Source organism: Nannobrachium achirus, assembly GCF_963921795.1.
Source record: "Nannobrachium achirus genome assembly, chromosome: 18".
NCBI classification, from domain to species: domain Eukaryota; kingdom Metazoa; phylum Chordata; class Actinopteri; order Myctophiformes; family Myctophidae; genus Nannobrachium; species Nannobrachium achirus.
Window position 1 is genome coordinate 11469168 of NC_137825.1, and position 19581 is coordinate 11488748.

The 19581-nt window shown below is 44.4% G+C and overlaps 1 protein-coding gene across 1 annotated transcript in view; it reads right to left on the reverse strand.

The window, feature by feature from the left end:
* Window positions 1-19581, reverse strand: part of LOC308302836 (kinesin-like protein KIF19) — a gene marked incomplete at both ends in the record, with an annotated part of 248323 nt that overhangs the window by 169732 nt on the left and 59010 nt on the right. The window contains 5 exon segments of the mRNA XM_080747144.1: window positions 5440-5634; window positions 7243-7368; window positions 12978-13114; window positions 16838-16925; window positions 17832-17942. Of these exon segments, the coding sequence (XP_080603270.1) occupies window positions 5440-5634; window positions 7243-7368; window positions 12978-13114; window positions 16838-16925; window positions 17832-17942 (657 nt within the window).

Below are 19581 nucleotides of genomic sequence, written 5' to 3' on the forward strand. Positions count from 1 at the left end.
CTCGTCTATGCAAGCAGTTGGAGCCTTACATCGTGGATTTTAATGTGTTGCTGTTGTCCTCTCCAATTGAACAGCCAAAGGTAGAAGATCTCTAAGTTATTAATCCAGTGGGAGCAATGGTTTCCAAGAGGTTTTAGCAACCTTTTTCAGGCAGCGAGCGGCATGAGTGTGTGGAGAGGGGAGGGGAGGGGGGAGCAGCTGCAGAGCAGACGTCGGAGGGAAGGAAAACCTTTGGTCTGCAAGCCCACAGCACGTTGCATCCGCGACGCTTTGTGGGCTTGCAAATTGGCGGAGGGGTGTGTCTTGTGAGCCTGTGTATGTGTTTGAGCGAATGAGCACATACACACACCCACGCACACAAACGCACATCACACACAGTCATTCCGATACAACTGTGCAGAGATTTCTCAGTAAAATGCCGCGGTCCGGTCGGAGGTGCCCCGCGGTCCGGACATGGACCGCGGTCCGCCTATTGAGGACCCCTGGTATATATGCTCTGGTCTCACCCATGGTATGGTATTTTATGGTACTGTGTGCTCTGGTCTCACAGGTGGTATGGTATTTTATGGTACTGTGTGCTCTGGTCTCACAGGTGGTATGGTATTTCATGGTACTGTGTGCTCTGGTCTCACCAGTGGTATGGTATTTCATGGTACTGTGTGCTCTGGTCTCACCCATGGTATGGTATTTTATGGTAATGTGTGCTCTGGTCTCACCAGTGGTATGGTATGTTATGGTACTGTGTGCTCTGGTCTCACCCGTGTGCGGATGCTTTTGGCACGGTCGGCGTACGTCAGCGTGTTCCGGGACTCCTCGAACGCCAGGGAGGCGGGGCTTATGTGGGCGATCATCACTGTGCGGCTGTTCCCACCCAACGAGTCCTGGAGAAGACAACGCACCAAGACGTTACATATACACAGTAAGTGAAAAGCTACTGTTAACCACTTTCAATCTGCTGGAATTCATCAATATCACTACATCAATATCACGTCACTATGCTTAGTAAAACATACCTGATTTGCACTGTACTTTATCTAAGGCCAACTCTCTTCACCAAAAAATAGCAGATCTACAAGCTCACAACGTGTCACATTGTGACGAGTTGTGAGCTTGTGGATCGGCTATTTTTGGTGAAGATAGTCCCCCCAGAATAGGGATGCTAGGGTTCAAGTGGTTAGAACGTCAAGTATAAAGTTATTTCCAGTCAGTTCTGATGGAAACGGATATTTCTCCATGACAACATGCCTACCGTATCTCAGGTGGAAGATTGTGCATATTTACGTAGAGCAATACGATGTAAGATTCTGAAAATGAACAGTGTAATTCAGGGGTGCCATGGATGAAAAGGTTATTTACAGGGTGTGCCCTGAGTCAAAAAGGTTTGAAAACCCCTGGTCTAGGTGGTGGTGGTTGGTCGCTCTTACTGTACCTTCAGCAGGCTGTAAGCTTGCTGTCCCTGTAGTTATAAGTTATAATGTCTTAAATGCTATCTAGGTTCATCGATATGAACGATAAGGCCATCACACGCTTAGCATTCTCAATAACAAATGACACTGATCATCATAGATACAGAACATTGAAGTGGCACAAGGTACGGTTTAACAGGAGTTTTGTCCCCTCAGTCATCGCTGCACTAAACAATCTGCTAAGCAATCGCCCCGTCGCTAGGATGGTTTTCTGTGAATAGTGGGGACCTGATGATCTATCTTGTGATGTTTTGTGTTAGATGGTTTTGTGTTGTTTTTTGTCTTGAACAGACTTGTGAAGACAAATGTTTCTTCGGGGACAATAAAGATTATCATGTATTTATTTAGGCAGTGGTTGTTGGTTGCTCCTACCTTCCGTCCCTGTAGTTATAAGTTATAACGTCTTAAAAGGATGTCTAGTTCAGTGGTTGCTGGTGGTTCTTACCTTCAGCAGGCGTGTCAGCTTGCTGTCCCTGTAGTTGACGTACTTGTTGCTGTTCTTCTCGCTCAGAGCGTTGATGCAGTTCCCCAGGGCCAGGAGGGAGCGGTTGATGTGGGCCCCTTCTTTCAGCCTCTGGCCCCTGTTCTGGGTCTGAGACACACAGAAAGACACGGTTAGTATCTTTACTTGCACCAGCCATAAAATGACAGCTGCGTCAAGCAGAGAAGCCCAAACTAGGGCCAATAATAATGTGGTAAAAAAAAATGTTTCCCAATAAACAATAACCTGGATGTCTTGTGTGCGTGACTTTTTTTTGTTTTTTTGTTGTCTTTAGTTTCTACATATTATTGCAAGCAGGTTGACATGACAAGTCACAAACAAGAAAATTACACTTCCATCCATGTCCAGCAGATGGCACTGCAGATCACCTTTACTGCTCTGTGCCACTCTCTCACAGAGGACTTTAACTGTTCACCAGTCAAACTGTGTCCTTCAATTAAAGGGAAAACACCATCTCTCTTCATAGGCCAATCATTCCTCTTCATAAGTGACAAGAGAGAAATGTCCCTCGCCTGGCCTCGAGTGATGATAAAAAACCTGTCTGCTCTTCTCTCTTTTCAAAATGGAGGCCGTATTCTCTCTATATGCATCGATGGAAGAGCGTGGCTGGTTAACCTTTCAGACTGTCTCCATGGGAAATGAGCAGCGCTGGACAGAGTACTGCACTTAACCCCCCCAGTACCCCAGTCCCAGTATAGATGGATACTCCAGGTGAATACATTACTCAACTTTGCTCAGCAGCAGTGTTGATGCTGATTGCAAATGTTTTATTTAGTTTTGTAGATCGGCTATTTTCAGAGCGCAACACCCGAGTGCAACCAAACATAAAATGACTTGTCTTTTAGTTCTACTGGATCTCTTCTCCACTAGTCTCACCCTAACATTTTAGTCTATTTTTTTATGACAAAATTGTCAATATATTTAGTCATAGTTTTAGCTTCAGCTTAGTTTTTATTTAGTTTTCATTACAGTGAAAAAAGTTTGTTGACAAAGTCAACCCTGTTGCTCAGTCATATTTGTACTTTGGTACTGGATTACTGACATCCTGAAGAAGACCATGTGGCCGCGCTAGGTGTTGGTTATCCGTCACAGTTTTTTTAACTCATTTAAATTATGTAATAACCATCAGAATTATGTCTTTAACTTTTTTCTTTCTTTTTTATAGTGTATAGAGTGCCTTTTTTATAATTTATTTTATTTTATTATTGTACGTTTTGAGTCCCCAACCAAAGAGCACCTTCAATCATTACACATTTTTGGACTTCCGAGCACTCCAGACCCACTTTTTTTTTATTATTATTATGTTAACTGTTATTACTTAATTAATACAGTATTTTTAAGAAAAACTTAAATCCTAAGACTTTTCTTTTTTTCAAATACTTTGTCACTTATCCACCACAGTACTACAGTTCAATGAGTGCAATGCAGTTGTCTTGGTGTGACAGTCAGCCATGGGGATGTGACAGCGCTTAACAGCGATGACAGCGAGCCGTGAGCCATTCATCATGATCAAATTGCCGTGTCACCATGCCTGGGTGTCACTGTGACACCATGAACCGACAGTAAACAACGTTTAGCAAGAGATGGAAAATGAAACGGAGTCTGACTGAACAGCAAAGACGAGTGACGTGTGATTTTAAACTTGGTGTCAGTAAAAATCTCAGGTGCAGTATAGTGACTGGACATACATGCACCAAAAATGATGTTTTAGCAAATTCAACATAAACAACCATATAAGGCGGAACCAGGGTGGAACAAGGCAGAAAGTGCTTGCTGGTTGGTCAGTCAGGGACCAACCAGAAGGCTGACAAAGGGTCAATTGTGAAAACGGGGACAAATTGTGTTTGTGTAGACGCCCGACAAAGCCGGATGCACCACGGTGGATTCGGGTCCACAACCTCTGATGGCGCTCCACCAGAGCGCCATCTACAGCAGTGGTTCTCAACCTGTGGGTCGGGACCCATGGCCCGATCATTAACTAAATGTACAACATTGTTTTCTCACTCAACAGTAAAAAATAAAAATAAAATAAATCTGAGTGTATATAGAGGGTATCTGCACATTTCTAAAGTGACAATTTAAGGACTTTTTAATATCTCTAAAATGACAAATTGTCAAATATTAGAGGCAGAAATTGTGAAAATAGCCGATCTACATGCTCACAATAGAACCGTGTTATACAAAATGTAATGCCTCAACTCGTAATGCTCGTCAGGGGTGGGGGGTCCCCAGTTCAAATATGATTATTTGGGGGGTCGCGGCCTGAAGAGGTTGAGAACCACTGGACTACAGCACCTTTTAACTGGCAGTGTTTCACCCTGCGGGCCGTAACGCTGACAGATATAAAGATGTAACCACTAATACTAACACCTCCTGACATTTATAGCAGCTGTAGTTGTCGGTCGTGTCTCCTAGCAAATAAGCTGCCCTAGCATGAGGCCACATGTGTACAGAAGGGGGTCTAGGGGGGGTTAGACTCGCTCTGTGTGCGCGCGCGTGTGTGTGTGTGTACGCGTGCGTCCATAGCTAATCTCAGACTACTGGAAAAAAATCAGGGCCAAATGCCTTGTTCACAACACCAGCAGGTCAAGTAAGTAACTCTTTTCTTTTTCACATTTTGAGATTTTTATTGAGACATGAATTTTAACCTGACTGCGCCCGATGACGGCAGCAGTGCGTATGCCTGGCTGCATATCGCTCTGCTTACCTTCATCTGGGATCCCTCGGGCAGACCCGATGTATGGGGCGGGCCATTTTTTCAAATTCTTTAGCAGGTGATTGGATGTGGCCGTCTTTCTATCACAGTCTGGGAGTGCCAACTCCAAGCACTCATATTGGCCTGTCTGCATCCACGTGGTCTGCAATCAGACTCTATTGGCTCAGAGGCGCTCAGAGCCCGCCCGTAGCTGCCGCTGATTGGTCCGGCCCGGGACTTTACGAGCGTTATCAACTCCCACCGAGAGATCTCAGATGGTAAAGTAGGGCGGTAGCCTACGCACTACTGCCACCATCTGTCTCAGTCAGGTTACATGAATTTCATACAGAAAGCCAACAAAGGTCAGATTGAACTGCACCTTTGCTCTGAAGATATGAATGTTTTGTAGATATGAATTTCATATCTACATTTTGTTTAGATTTTCTTTTTGAGGGGGGAGGGGAATGGGGAGAGAGATATAGGGAGAGACATGCAGTAAAGATCGATCGAGGAAAGGGACTTGAACCTGTGATGCACTGTCAGGCTACATTAGAGCCTACTGTAGGTAGATCAGCTATTTTTGAATAGCCAAAGATCCCGGTTGAAGTGGTTAAAATCTAAAGTCACACGGAAAGCTTTCCAGGTCAAAAATGAAAGAAGAGAAAGACACACACACACACACACACACACACACACACACACACACACACCCACACCCACACACACCCACACACACACACACACACACACACACACACACACACCCCCACACAGACCTGTGCAGCTCGTTCGGACCCGGCCAGGTCGATCATGAAGAGGCGGGCGAAGCGGACCTCCTGCAGGACGTCCCGGCAGCGGCTCTGCTGGTGGACGGCCACCTGCAGCACGGCGTGGGAGCGGGACGACGTCTGGTTGGCCGCCGTGGGCTCCTGGGTGCGCTGCTTGTTGCCCTTCACCAGCAGCTCCATGATCTGGAGGACACAGGGAACCAGTCAGGGGCGTCAATTGGGTATGGCAGGGGTATGCAGCTGCCATACCCTGGGTCCAGGGGGGAAGATAAATGTTAGTTCTAAATATAAATCCATGAATGTCTCTTTGTCTATCTGTGCTGGCTATTATGTTGGTAAATTACAGTAAAATAACTACAAATGCAAGATGTAACAAAATGGTCACTTTAACAAGGTATTATAATTATATTATAGGTATATATAATGATATATTATATGTACTTCTTAAAATAAATATATCATGCCTGTTGCTAAGGTATGGCAACATGACTGGTGTTGTGCAAGACACCAGTCATGTTGCCATACCTTAGCTTTTTCTGAACTGACGCCACGGGAACCAGTGGTGGAAAAATTACTCACATTTTTTAACTTGAGTAAAAGTACCAATATTGCAATGTAGAAATACTCTGTAGAAGTCGTAAAAGTCCACTCCAGAATTCAAAATGTACTTGAGTAAAAGTACGAAAGTATAGGCATCAAAATGTACTTAAAGTACCAAAAGTAAAAGTACAAAATGTTTGAAAATAGCAGATCTACAGGCTCACAACTTGTGGATCTGCTGTTTTCAAATAGCCAAGGTTTAAATAGGGCTAAAGTGCATTGATGTATGTTTTATAATATAATCATTTATATCTGCATAGTAACTACCGTAGTAACTATAGTTTTCAAATAATTGTAGTGGAGTAAAAGTACAAATATCTCAAATGTAAATGTACTTAGTTACTTTACACCACTGCATGAAACACAAAATCAATCTGGGGCCTGTTTCACCAAACCAAGATTATAGGGATAAAGCCTGGGTTTATCAGCTATCCTGGCTTAAGTTAGCCAGGATCAGAGCTCAATCGGTTTCATGAAAGCAGAATTATCTGCGCAGATTAGCCTAGCCAGATAGGGAGCGGGGGACGGAAGAAAGCGGCTCTGGTTCCATGATTGGTCACGATCAAGGAATGGACGCTCGACCACATGGTCTTTTCAAGGTATACATTCAGCCTCGCTTTACAATCCTGGCTCGACAAAAGCCCCTTTTCCACTGCAAGGTGGAACCAGAACTTTCAGGAACCTGAACCAATTTTTTTTGGTTCTGGTTTTGTTTCCATTGTGTACGGCCCAGTTCCAGACGAGGTTCCTGGAACCTATTTTAGGTCCTGCTCCTGAGGTAGAACTAAACTTTAGTTCCGGGAACCTATGGGAGGGGCCAGCAGTGCTGCTGGTCTTTTTTTGGAAACGTAAGCAGAACTTTGTCCCGGAACTTCCATGTTCTTGAAAGTTCTTGGTTCTGGAAAGTTCTGGTTCTAGTTCTGGCTTGGCCCTACAGTGGAAATGGGGCTAAAGTCGCTCCTTCTCAGCCTGGATTGGCGTTAGTGGAGCGGAAAATAAACCAGACCCAACCAGAAGCAAATATTTGAGTTACACTCAAAAATAACAGATCTACAAGCTCGGTGCCACGATGTGAGCTTGTATATCTGCTATTTTTCAGTAGCTAAAGTATAAAATAATTTCCGGTCTAAATGGGAAAAAAGAATGATATCACTCAGAGACTGTAAATGCACACAGTGCTCAGTGTCTCACCTCCCGTGCGTTGATGGTGGACACCTCGGTGATCCCGGCCACCTGGATCACTCCCTTGGAGTCCTCCCGGAGGTCCAGGAACCCGGAGGACGGGTTCAGCAGGTCTCGGATCATCTCGTTGTAGATCTGAGAGGCACACGTGGGGAGAGGAACGGAAACAAGATGAATATGATGAATGCAACGTTACCTATATCTATTGTGGCAGAAAGTAGGAGCAGAGAATACTCAAAATGCCTCAGTATTTGAGTCAAAGCATTATTAACCCATTTAGTGCTGCAGACATGAACGGGTTAAAAGTCCAAGCTGCCGTTTGCTTGCTCCGTCCGCGGCCAGTCTCTTATTTTGAAGGCCGGAAGTAGATTGCGCAAACAATTCCTACTTGACAACCTTTTTTTTTTACCCGGAAGTCTTGTCGTCCAATGCGTACACAGTAATGGCGGATCGATGCCTTTCAGCTTGTACTATTTTAGCTAGAATCCAATGCCATCCTTGGCATCAAAAGTGTTTTTTGGAGAAAATGGACATCAAAGATGAGAAAGACCGTTGGCTTCCATGTTAAGGGATCACTATTGTGTGCACGTGGATGCGTGATGATGATGAATCGGCGAGTCCACCCGTGCCAGCACTTTCCAACGGACGGTACGTAGCCCTTGCCAGCTTTACTGTATATACAGTATATTTCGCGAGTCATTGCATGATCGGCACTATAAATATTTTTCGCGAGTATACTCTGGATCGGCTACAAATGAGTTAAAGGAGCTATAGTCAACTTTTTCTTGAAAAACGGATGCTAAAATAAAAATAATGTTTCGAAAATATTTTATAAAAAAATAAGCTTCATATATGTGTTTCTATTCAAAAATGACCACAAAAAGCGTAAAATAATGATAAAATAGTCATTTTGGCCATTGTCAGACCGACACTTTGTTTACATTCTAGTCTATAGACTAGGATGTAAACAAAGTGTCGGCCCTACAATGAAAAAGTTGACTATAGCTCCTTTAAGTAGTGCTTGTGGAAGTAGCTCTGTAAAACTCCAAGATTTTCAAGAATTTGACACTGGGCGAGGTGTTGAAATAGGCCTTACTTGGTTGGCCATTTTATTCCAGTAAAACCATCCTAAAAAATGGGGTTGTATTATATTCAGCGCCTAGACTTGCTTGTAGATCTGCTATTTTCATAAAATCATGAATATTGTTGCAAGTCTTTTTGAACATTTTGACCCGTACAGTACTAGAGTAGAGTAAATGTACTTAGTTACTTTCCGCCACAGTGTTTTCCCTCTCATTAAAGGCAGTCGTGTCTCAGTACAGCAGGGTTCATTTACAAGAGCACATGGAAAGACTGGCTGACATTTACACTTTAACATGCACACACACACACACACACACACACACACACACACACACACACACACACACACACACACACACACACACACACACACACACACACACACACACACACACACACACACACACACGCACACACACACACACACACACACACACACACTGTGCTGTGTTTCACTTTGTGTACTTTGTGTTGTGTGTACGCGCGCTCAAGTAAAGTCAATACGTTATGTGTATCGTATCTTTGCATTATCTGCTCGCCGATGTGCACCCACGGCTATTGTGTGTGTGTGTGTGTGTGTGTGTGTGTGTGTGTGTGTGTGTGTGTGTGTGTGTGTGTGCATGTGTACCCCGGAGATTGCACACGTGAACGCGGGTGCAATTGAACAGAGAAAAAGGGGAAGCAGATGTTGTGCATTGTTAGGCCAGGCCGTAAAGTACCATTTAACCTCTGTGTGTTCGGGAGGGGGGGAAGAGGGGGGAGATTACTCCCTGGAAACACAAACACACACACACACACACACACACACACACACACACACACACACACACACACACACACACGTACTGAAGTAACGTTCCAAAGTGCAACGTATTTTTACTGTACTTGAGTGTTCCCATTTTTTGATTAAACAGAACCTTAAAGCTATACTGTGTGTAAGTTGCTCAACTAGTGGTCAGTAGCGGTAGAGCAAACGCGGTCGCGTCTGCTTTTTTCAGTCGTTTTTCGCATTTCGACACATCTGTAGAGGCGTCCTGCATGCCTCTCCGATCAGGCGTTCAGGAGTTATGGACTCCTTCACCAGAGTAATTGCTGTTGTTATGTTGAGGCAAGCTACTTCCTGAGAAGACAGCAAGACCCGCTGTGATTGGCCGGCAGTGTATGATCCGCACTGTGATTGGCCCGTAGTGTATGATCTGGGAGACACGTATACGGAATGATGCAGATGACATAAATTTTGTCGCGAAATGCAGCCCCTGTCACTGCTCACTGGCTCAGTACAAAACATATAAAGAAAAGGCTTTCGGGGCTGAAATGAACGGAGTGGGTGTTCTAAAACTTTAGCGATTTAATAGTTAGGACAATTTGAACTAAATTACCAGGCAACCAGGCTCTCTCTACTCACTCGGCTGACACAGCCAACACCTCTGATCAAAGAACATACTGTAAGTGGCAGCAGCAAGTCACGAGGCATTTTAATGTGTTTTTGACATCCACCCACAAGTGAAAACCACTCTCTGAATTGTGACATGACAATCACAGTGACAATGACAAACACAGAATGCTGTTTCTGCTGTGCCTCGCGTTAGTCTTTTCACCACAGCTCGCCGAAGAGCGCTTTAATCCATAAAGAGCAGGAACGCTTATTATTTTAACCATTATTTTATGCTTTAACTATTGAAATATAGCAGATATACAAGCTTGTAGATCTGCTATTTTTGAAAAATCGTGAAAAAAGTCTTTGGATATTTTGACCTGATTCTACAAGTATTTTTTTTTAAACCTATGTTTCTAATATGTCAGTGGTGCTCAAACCTTTTCATGTCAAGGACCCTCAAAATGATATGTATTTGGCCACGGACCCCCATCTCAATACATTCAGCTCCAGGGACTCCCAGAAGCAAAATTTAAGTTACAAATGTTCTCTTTAAAAAAGACATATTACAAGATTTTCACAAACATTTCAAAAATAGCAGATTTACAAGCTCACAGCGCGGCAAATAGTTATAACTATAAAATAATTCCAGGTCTAAATGAGTTTAATTGCGGTGGTTTTCTCACAAAACGTGGATGGCCTTTTCAACGCTATGTTCCCTCCTCCTGCTCCTCCTCCTCTCTTCATGTCTCCATGGGTTTTCTTTCTGTCTCTAATTCCTGCTTGTCAATTAAATCCCCAAGACGTACAGTTGAGTCATGTTCATTATGTGCTGCTCCGCCATAATTGTATTGAAGTCTTTGTGTTTGCCGTTGTCGGAACAGAAAAGCTGTCATGTTCACTGTGCGCCTTTCAAGGCTTGCTCGCGTTTGAACAAACACTATTATGGATCACTGGTTCTCAAATGCGGTCCGGGGGCGGGCAGGGGTCCATATGGATTTTGTGGCAAATTCATATGATTTTGTCTGCGGACTCCCCAGCATATTAAAGGCATGGGGGAGTTTTATTAACTTTTTTGCTACCATTTTAAACATAGCTGAACTAAGCGACTGCCAAATTGTCCTTACCTTTTAACGTGGGCACGTGCGCACATCGCGCACGATCTGTGCATGTAACATGTACTAGCGTTGTAAACTGGACCACAGCTTTCGAAAAAAAACAATCCCATTGTATCTGCCACTGTTTACATAAAAACTCATGCGTGGGCACGTTGGGCACATAGCAGACGATATGTGCACAGATCATATGCCAGGCGGGTAAAAGAATCAAACAGCTTCCAAATAAAAAAATCAGCGTGAAAAAAGACCATGTTATGGCCGTGCAGTCAGCTTCCTTGTTTATAATGGAAACCTATGGGAGCGGAGCTACGATTGGGCCTTAGACCGGATACGGAAACCTAGATCCGGTCAAAACAGGAAATACGGCCGGATACAGTTAGGAGGCGGGCCTAAAGAGTCCGAATCACCTATAAACAGCGATCATACTGATTAAAGCTAATTCAATTTCCGGGATCTACGGGCATGGCAGGGCGGTACAGAGGGAAATCTCCGGTTTCGACGGGGATAGCAGGAAATGAGTTAAGGGCGCAATGCGGTATCTGCTATTTTGCTCCTTGACATAAAAAAAGACTGCATAATGTTACAACGTGGTCAGACCAGGTCTCAGTGTCTTGCTCAAGGACACTTCAAGAGAAAGTCACAGGGGGGCCAGGGATCAAACCAGAGACATTTTGGTTGACGCAATGGGCCTAAATCACAAGTTTCAAGGCCATCGCTTGTGCCCTGTAAAGAAGGCTGGCACCTGCAAGGTAAACATTGTAAACGTTAAGACGAGTCCACACAGGCAGCCAACACTGTCTGTCTTACGCTGCTCATAATGGAAGCTGTGGGCGGATGCTGTGTTTTATAACTTGCTAAGAGATGACCTTTCAAAGCATAGATCTGTTGTTGGATAGAGAGAGATAGATGGATGATAAACCACCATAAACTACAGGGCAGAGGTACAGTTTGGCGACAGCAGAGCTGTTTGCAGCATCGTGCGTGCGCGCATGTGTGTGTGTGTGTGTGTGTGTGTGTGTACGTACATGTGCGTGCGCGCGACATGCGTGTGTGCAAGTTAAAAAGGGTGTGAATGTTATGGGAGGTTGCTACAGACTCCGTTTGTAAAGTTATATTTGCTTATATTTGACACACTGTCAGGTGAGAACATTGAACCTCTACTAAAGTAGGTTCAACTTCTCCTGAAAAGATCAACATTTTCATGCTGACAGACATGTAGGCTGTTCATTTAAACTGGCCATTGTGTTACAAGGCAGCTTCACAAATCCCAGGTCATGACTTGTACTCAAAACGTACACTGCCCCAAGTGATGTAAATAATAACCTATAGTAAATCAATTTGAACTTTAATTATGCCAAGACATCGATGCCTGAACCCCTGTATTGATCTAAACGCACCATGGATTGGACGATGGTTCGGTTATACAATTATCAATCAATTCGCTACTTTACAGTTGATTTTTCTTTAGTATTAAATAAACTGCAGTGCTGACGTCATTACGTGTACCTCTCATTCATCGAGTTTTGTACTTTTTTTGTCACACACAGAGGATCCGCAACTGAGGCATAAGATGCGAAGTAGACATAATTGCACTATCGAACACACATGTGAGACGTCACATCATAGCCCTGTGCAAATTCTTGAAAACCTTTGATATGTTTTTTTTTTTAAAGTTTGAAACTTCCACTCAAGTTTAATGATTTACAACACTGTCGCGATAATCAAAATATCCCCAAAATACCTAATCCTGGGGCGGAACATTTGCCAAAAAATAGCAGATCTACAAGCTCATTTGCGACGCATTTCTGCATTTTTTTGGGCAAAGACATTATGTGAGTGAAACAAAGACTGTATGTCAAATACATTATTTCCAGGTCACTTTTACCAATTATAGAGGGTTTAAGTGGTACTGGATATGCAGCTCTGCAAATAAAAGGTGAATTGATCCCAGTGCATGACACAGGATAGTTTCACTATAAATGTTAAACTCCACAATACGATATATCGTGAGTACCTACTGGGACATGAATGAAATATGGCTGAGTTGATGACGTTGCCATTGTGAGTGTCTCACCTCCAGGTAGGACATGGACACGCTGTAGAGCATTGTGAGTGTCTCACCTCCAGGTAGGACATGGACACGCTGTAGAGCATTGTGAGTGTCTCACCTCCAGGTAGGACATGGACACGCTGTAGAGCATGTCGTCGCTGGTCTCCTCAATGGCGCGGAACAGGTCGTTGAGCGTCCGCACGTAGATGCCCGGCTCCTTGTCAGTGCCCAGCATGGTGTACGTCTTCCCACAACCTGGACACACAACGAGACACAACACATCCTACAACTGTATAGACCTAGTGGACACACCACGAGACACAAGACACATCCTACAACTGTATCCACAAGTTTCCGCGGGAGTTTACTGGAGACTATCGGGACCAAACTTCCGGGTTTAACAGCAGACATACAAGCTCACGTCGCGTGGCAGATGCAACCCGTTGTGAGCTTGTAAATTGGCGCCGGAAGCTCGGTACAGACGTCTGCGCAATGCACTATGGGGCGCTGGAAACTCGTGGATAGTATACAGTATATAGATCACTGGTTCCCAAAAACACTGGGTCGCTGAACATTTTTGGGTTTCTAACGTTTTGTTTTCAATTATTATTATTATTTCAAAACATTCCCTGAAAGCTAAGATTTTCATGAATAAAATAAATCACAACAAATGTTGGTTCTGGATGGGGTGAACTTCTCCTTTAAGGGGAAAATGAATGGTAACAGGAAAGGGTTTATGTCACCTTCTAGAAACCTGCATGTCTACTAGTTAAGCACAGTTACTCAGTTAAACCTACATGTCTACTAGTTAAGCCCAGAGCCTGCTGTCATCGTGATTCACTCTACCTCACATGAACCCCAACTCTAACACGGTTTAACACCATGCTTACATGGTCTGGCAAGGGATTAACCCCTGAAACACACACACACACACACACACACACACACGCACACACACGCGCACACGCACACACACACACACACACGCACGCACGCACACACACACACACACGCGCGCGCAGACGCAGACGCGCACACGCACACACACCCTGAAACCCCATCTAAATCCCTCTTTAATTCCCCACAAGAACAGATTAAGAGAGGTGTCTCTGTCAGCAGACGGACAAAGAAAAAACAAGGTGAGAAGTGGCATAGACATAGTGAACCACCTCTGATTGTTCTGTACAGTATACATAACTACATTATGCCCTTACTGTATACATAACTTCATTATGCCCTTTCACTGTGACAGACTGCATTCAGTATGTGCATTCAGTATGTGTATTAATAATGTGTGTCTGGTTATTCCTTGTGCATGCGGCCAGGCCAGTCCTTATAGGTCATTAAGTAAGTACAGTAATTAGGTCAGAGTGGCTTACTATCAGGATCTGCCAAGAAAACAACACGTCATGTTGTGACGCATTGTGTTCCCCCCAGAATAGGGACATTGGGGATTAAAGGGCAAGTTCACCTCTGGGACGACCAGATCTTATTTTATTGTTGTTTGGGACAAGATCAACACAATCCTTGAGTTATATTTTGTGTTCAATCTGTGTTTTGAGATATTTTAGCATTTTGCATCATATGATGCAGCATGATGCATCATATGATGCAAAATGCATCATCACTCATGCTGAAATACTAAAAAATATCAAAAAACACAGATTGAACACAAAATATAACTCAGGATTGTGTTGATCTTGTCCCAAACAACAATAAAATAAGATCTGGTTGTCCCAGAGGTGAACTTGCCCTTTAAGTGGTTAAACGCCAAGTGTAATTTATTACACTTAGTTATTTTCAATCTGTCCTATCCACCTGTTTCCGCAAGACTTTACTGTAGCATTATCTGCGGGACACTTCCGGTTAACAGCAGATATATACAAGCTCACGTCGCGTCGAAGATACAACCGTTGTGAGCTTGTAGATCACACTCGGCTGCGACGCTGGAAATGCCGCTCGCCTTCTGCGCAATGCACGATGGGATGTTGGAAAGTTGTGGATAATGGAAACATAATTATTCTCTCAAGTGACATAAACTGCATCTTAGGGGGAGAGAGTTCCATATTTTACATTATTGTAAAGTACTGTAAAGTAACATTGTACTTCATGTCCCCAGTTCAAATATGATTATGGGGGGGGGGGGGGGGGGGTCTGAAAAGGTTGAGAACCACTGAGTGAAGTGAGATCCGTGGCACCCTAAGGTGCCGTGATGCCAGTCCAGGGGTGCCTCAGAATACTTTGATAATAATTCATCAATATCACTACATCAATATCACTTCACTATGCTTAGTAAAAACAGACCTGATTTGCACTGTACTTGATGAGTTCTTTTTCCATCTACGACAACTCTCTTCACCGAAAATAGCAGATCTACGAGCTCACAACGCGTCACGTTGTGACAAATAAAAAAGGTTATTTACAGGGGTGCCCTGAGTCCAAAAGGTTTGAAAACCACTGCTATAGTGCACTTCTCTGTTCTTCTTGATCTCTTTGTTTCTCAACCTTACTGCGTCGCTGCCATGACGACTGCATCCTATCAGGGACGTGCTGGGCCCCTGATTCAGCCCGGGAAAAAGAGTTGGAGAGGCCCTCATTGCGCGCTATAGAGAGAGATCTCTCTATAGCGCTGCTGCTACTCAAAGATTTGCCATTTCAGATCCTGACAAGTGACAAGCCAGTGGGCCAATTACACGAGTTATATTTCGTCGTTGTCGGGTGGAAACCTTGTATGTTCAAAACCGTTTGTTTTGTATTTATCATTTTAAAAATGATTTAAACTAGTGAAAACAGCCGATCTACAAGCACACAATGCCTCGCACCGCGAGGCGTTGTGTGCTTGTAGATCTGCTGTTTTCACTACTTTTGTAAGACGGCCTTGTATGATGAAGCAGGGCTTTGCTTTGTGAAAAAAATCTACAAATTTGAAACTTGGAGAGGCCGACATTTTATTTTTATTTTTTCCTAATGGCCGGCCTGGACCGGCCGGGAATGAACCGGCCGTTCGGGAGTTGTCCCGCTTTTCCCAATGGCCAGCACGTCCCTGAATCCTATCCTAATCATACAGTCTTCTGTAGAGCGTCATATGGAGTGCAACGTCGTGTGCCATCAGGCAGGCATCATCAGTTGGTGACTCCCCCAGATGGTTTGGCTTTCGCCACACGATTTTCCAACGCAATCACCACTTCTTCACGAAGATGGGACCGTTTTGAGAACATGACACGTCTTCTAGGCGTGGGCGAGCAGCTGACAGGCTGGATGAGTCAGAACAGAGGGGGGCTCAATAGACTGATATTTACCCAGCATGCTGTGGGGAAATATCGCCGCTATTAAGAAATAGCCCAGGGTGTTGCATTGCAATCAGCAAGGAGGTGGTACCAGGTCATGTCACGGCTGGGCAACTTTGATGATGGAGAGGGCTACTATATTTCCACACTCACTCCAGAGGGCCACATTGCATGTTGATACTGTCAGGCAGAAACCTCTTACCTTTTTGAGCGGTGCTAATTGCTCCTATGACTTGTGTGTAGGTCCCTATGTCCGTATGAGTGTCCGTATGAGCAGGGAACTCCATGTATGGAGATAACTAACGTCACAAACAGAATTTGAGAAGAGAAGGAGATATGCATGTGTGTCATGTTTTACTATGCAAATTGAGCACCACTCACTTCACACCGGTGCGATTTTCGTAAATGAATGCCCTGCTTCATCATTCTATGCCACACAAAAAGTACAATAACATAGCCGATCTACAAGCTCAAAACGCTTCTCAGTGTGATGCGATACAATTCTTATACTAGAGGATTTTAAGATGACCCAATGTTATTCTCCATAGAGAAATGACTGCCGTGGTTGTCATGGAAACATGAACAGAGCCTCACAGGTTCTCTAAAGTCTCAGCTTGTGGAAGGTTCTGGGTTCAAACCCGTCATGGTAAAGAGTAGCCATAACACACACACACACACATACAGTACACACCTGTGGGTCCGTAGGCGAAGACTGTCGCGTTGTAGCCCGATATGAGCCCTTCGATCAGGCCTTTGGTTGTGGCTCGGTAAACATCGTCCTACAGAGTGCAAGAGAAGAGGAGAGTACATGCACGCGCACGCACGCACGCACGCACGCACGCACGCACGCACGCACGCACGCACGCACGCACGCACGCACGCACGCACGCACGCACGCACGCACGCACGCACGCACGCACGCACGCACGCACGCACGCACGCACGCACGCACGCACGCACGCACACACACACACACACACACACACACACACACACACACACACACACACACACACACACACACACACACACACACACACACACACACACACACACACACACACACACACACACACACACACACACAAACACACACACACACACACACACACACACACACACAGGAAACATATTGTCACTGCCGGGTAGAACCTTATACAGTTTGTCCAAAACTGTTTCTTTTCAGGAAATGTAAAAAAAAAGAAAAAAAAAAGGAAGAAAGAAACTGTGTTACAGTTGATCCAATGTTGTTATAATTTAGTCACAAGCTCTTGTTAATACTTTTCATTGGTTCAATATTCATAATATTACATGAGACCTGATCATAATGTTTGAAATAAATAAACAGGTATTCTTGGGTGAAATGTCTATGGATGTTTACACAATATGAAATAAAGTGAACATTAAACAGAACCATGTCTAGTTTGTCGACGATATTCCGAACTAAATAACACATTTATATTAGTCAAAAACAATACCATAAGTGTCCTGTGCTTTTAATTCTTCATTTATTTTGATGTCTGTTTGATTATGTATTGCTTTCGACTCTTTGTTTGTATTATCGGCACGAACCTGAGAGGCTGTGTACTGTAGTCAAACACGTAGGTCTTTACCTGAGAGGCTGTGTAGTCAAACACGTAGGTCTTTACCTGAGAGGCTGTGTAGTCAAACACGTAGGTCTTTACCTGAGAGGCTGTGTAGTCGAAGGCCACGTCGAACATGTAGGTCTTTTCTCTGGAGCGGTTGGCACGCAATATGTCATCTGGATCCTCCATGGGGTCCATCAACACCACCATCTGATGGAGAGAGAGAGAGAGAGAGAGAGAGAGAGAGAGAGAGAGAGAGAGAGAGAGAGAGAGAGAGAGAGAGAGATATTAGCCATTAGTAATCTTCATCACTGATATTAAAATAACATGTCAGGGACCAGGGTTCCTGTCATTTCAGCACGTACACTAGGACAATAACAGCCTCGCTACAGAACAGGTGTGTAGTAGTGTTGTTCCGACGTCCCATGAGTCCAACGATAGCTGACCCCAACCTGAACCCTGATCACAGTAAAACTATGCCTAAACCAAACCTTAACCCTAACCCTTGTAGATCTGCTACTTTTTTTTATGCTTTTGCGAGGTTTCTGCTCCGACAGAGGCGATACATGCATTATGCAGTACAGCATGAACGGTAAATGGTGCATTTGTATAGCGCTGTTATCCAAGGCGCATTACATACGGTAGATTGTGCATTACATTAACCCATTCACTGGCATCCCAGCCTATATAACACAACGCATGGCCCAAGGTCGAGTGGGCCTCAATTACGAGGGGCAGCAGCGGTGCTTTGGAGACCACTTTGGGGAGCGAGGGGGGATACATTACAGAGTGGGCCTTGTTTGCAAACAGTGGGGCTCATATTAGGTTGTTGTAGTACCGTAGGTGGAGCCGGGTGGAAGCGTTAGCCACAGCGGGGCTGATACGGGGCTGAGTGGGGCCTGGTGGAAGGAGATCGCTTGCTACCTGTAGGCAGGGGCGTCACACCAAATTCTGGGCCCTGGATACAAGGATTCACTGCGGGCCCCCCATGAATGTTAACTATTGAAAAATAGCAGATATACAAGCTCACAGCGCGGCACCGAGTGCCGCGCTGCGAGCTTGTATATCTGCTATTTTTTGAAAAATCAGGAAAATGTGTGCAAGGAACCTATGTCAAGGACCCCCAAGATGATTTTTATTTGGCCACGGACTCCGATCTCAAAATATTTAGTTCCAGGGACCCCCAGATGCAAATTTTGAGTTAGAAATGTTCGCTTAAAAAATACATATATTCAAAGATGTTCACACATTTTCACAACTTTTCAAAAATAGCAGATCTACAAGCTCGCAGCGCGGCACTCGGTGCCGCGCTGTGAGCTTGTATATCTGCTATTTTTCAATAGATAAAGTTATTAGGGCCCCTCCACCTTGGGCCCCAGTAACTCAGTCCCACTTTCGTACCCCTTGTGACGCCCCTGCCTGTAGCCCCCCCCACCTCCGCATCCCCAATCCGCTTGGCCACCGAGCCCCTCACTTTGAAGCCCCTTGATTGAAATTCAAGAGGAGAGCTCTGACTTTTAATACGGACAATTACTGAAAGAGGAGGTGGATGAAATGGGGAGGAGGGGGGGGTAAGTTTAAAGGGGAAATCGTACACATAGAGAGAGGGAGGAGGGGAGGTGGCGGACGAGAGAGAGCGAGGGAGGGATTATTTATTATGGAACATATTAATATCCAGTCCAAGGTGAAGTGTTGACAATGTATTGAAGGAGTTGGAAAGGTGTGTGCCAGTGTGTGTGTAACCACATGTTTGCACAAGCGTAATTTGTATAGGGTTGATGGGTTTAATAAACCCAAGGGCCCCCCTACTGGGGACAGTATTATAAATTCATAGGCTATTATATCGTCG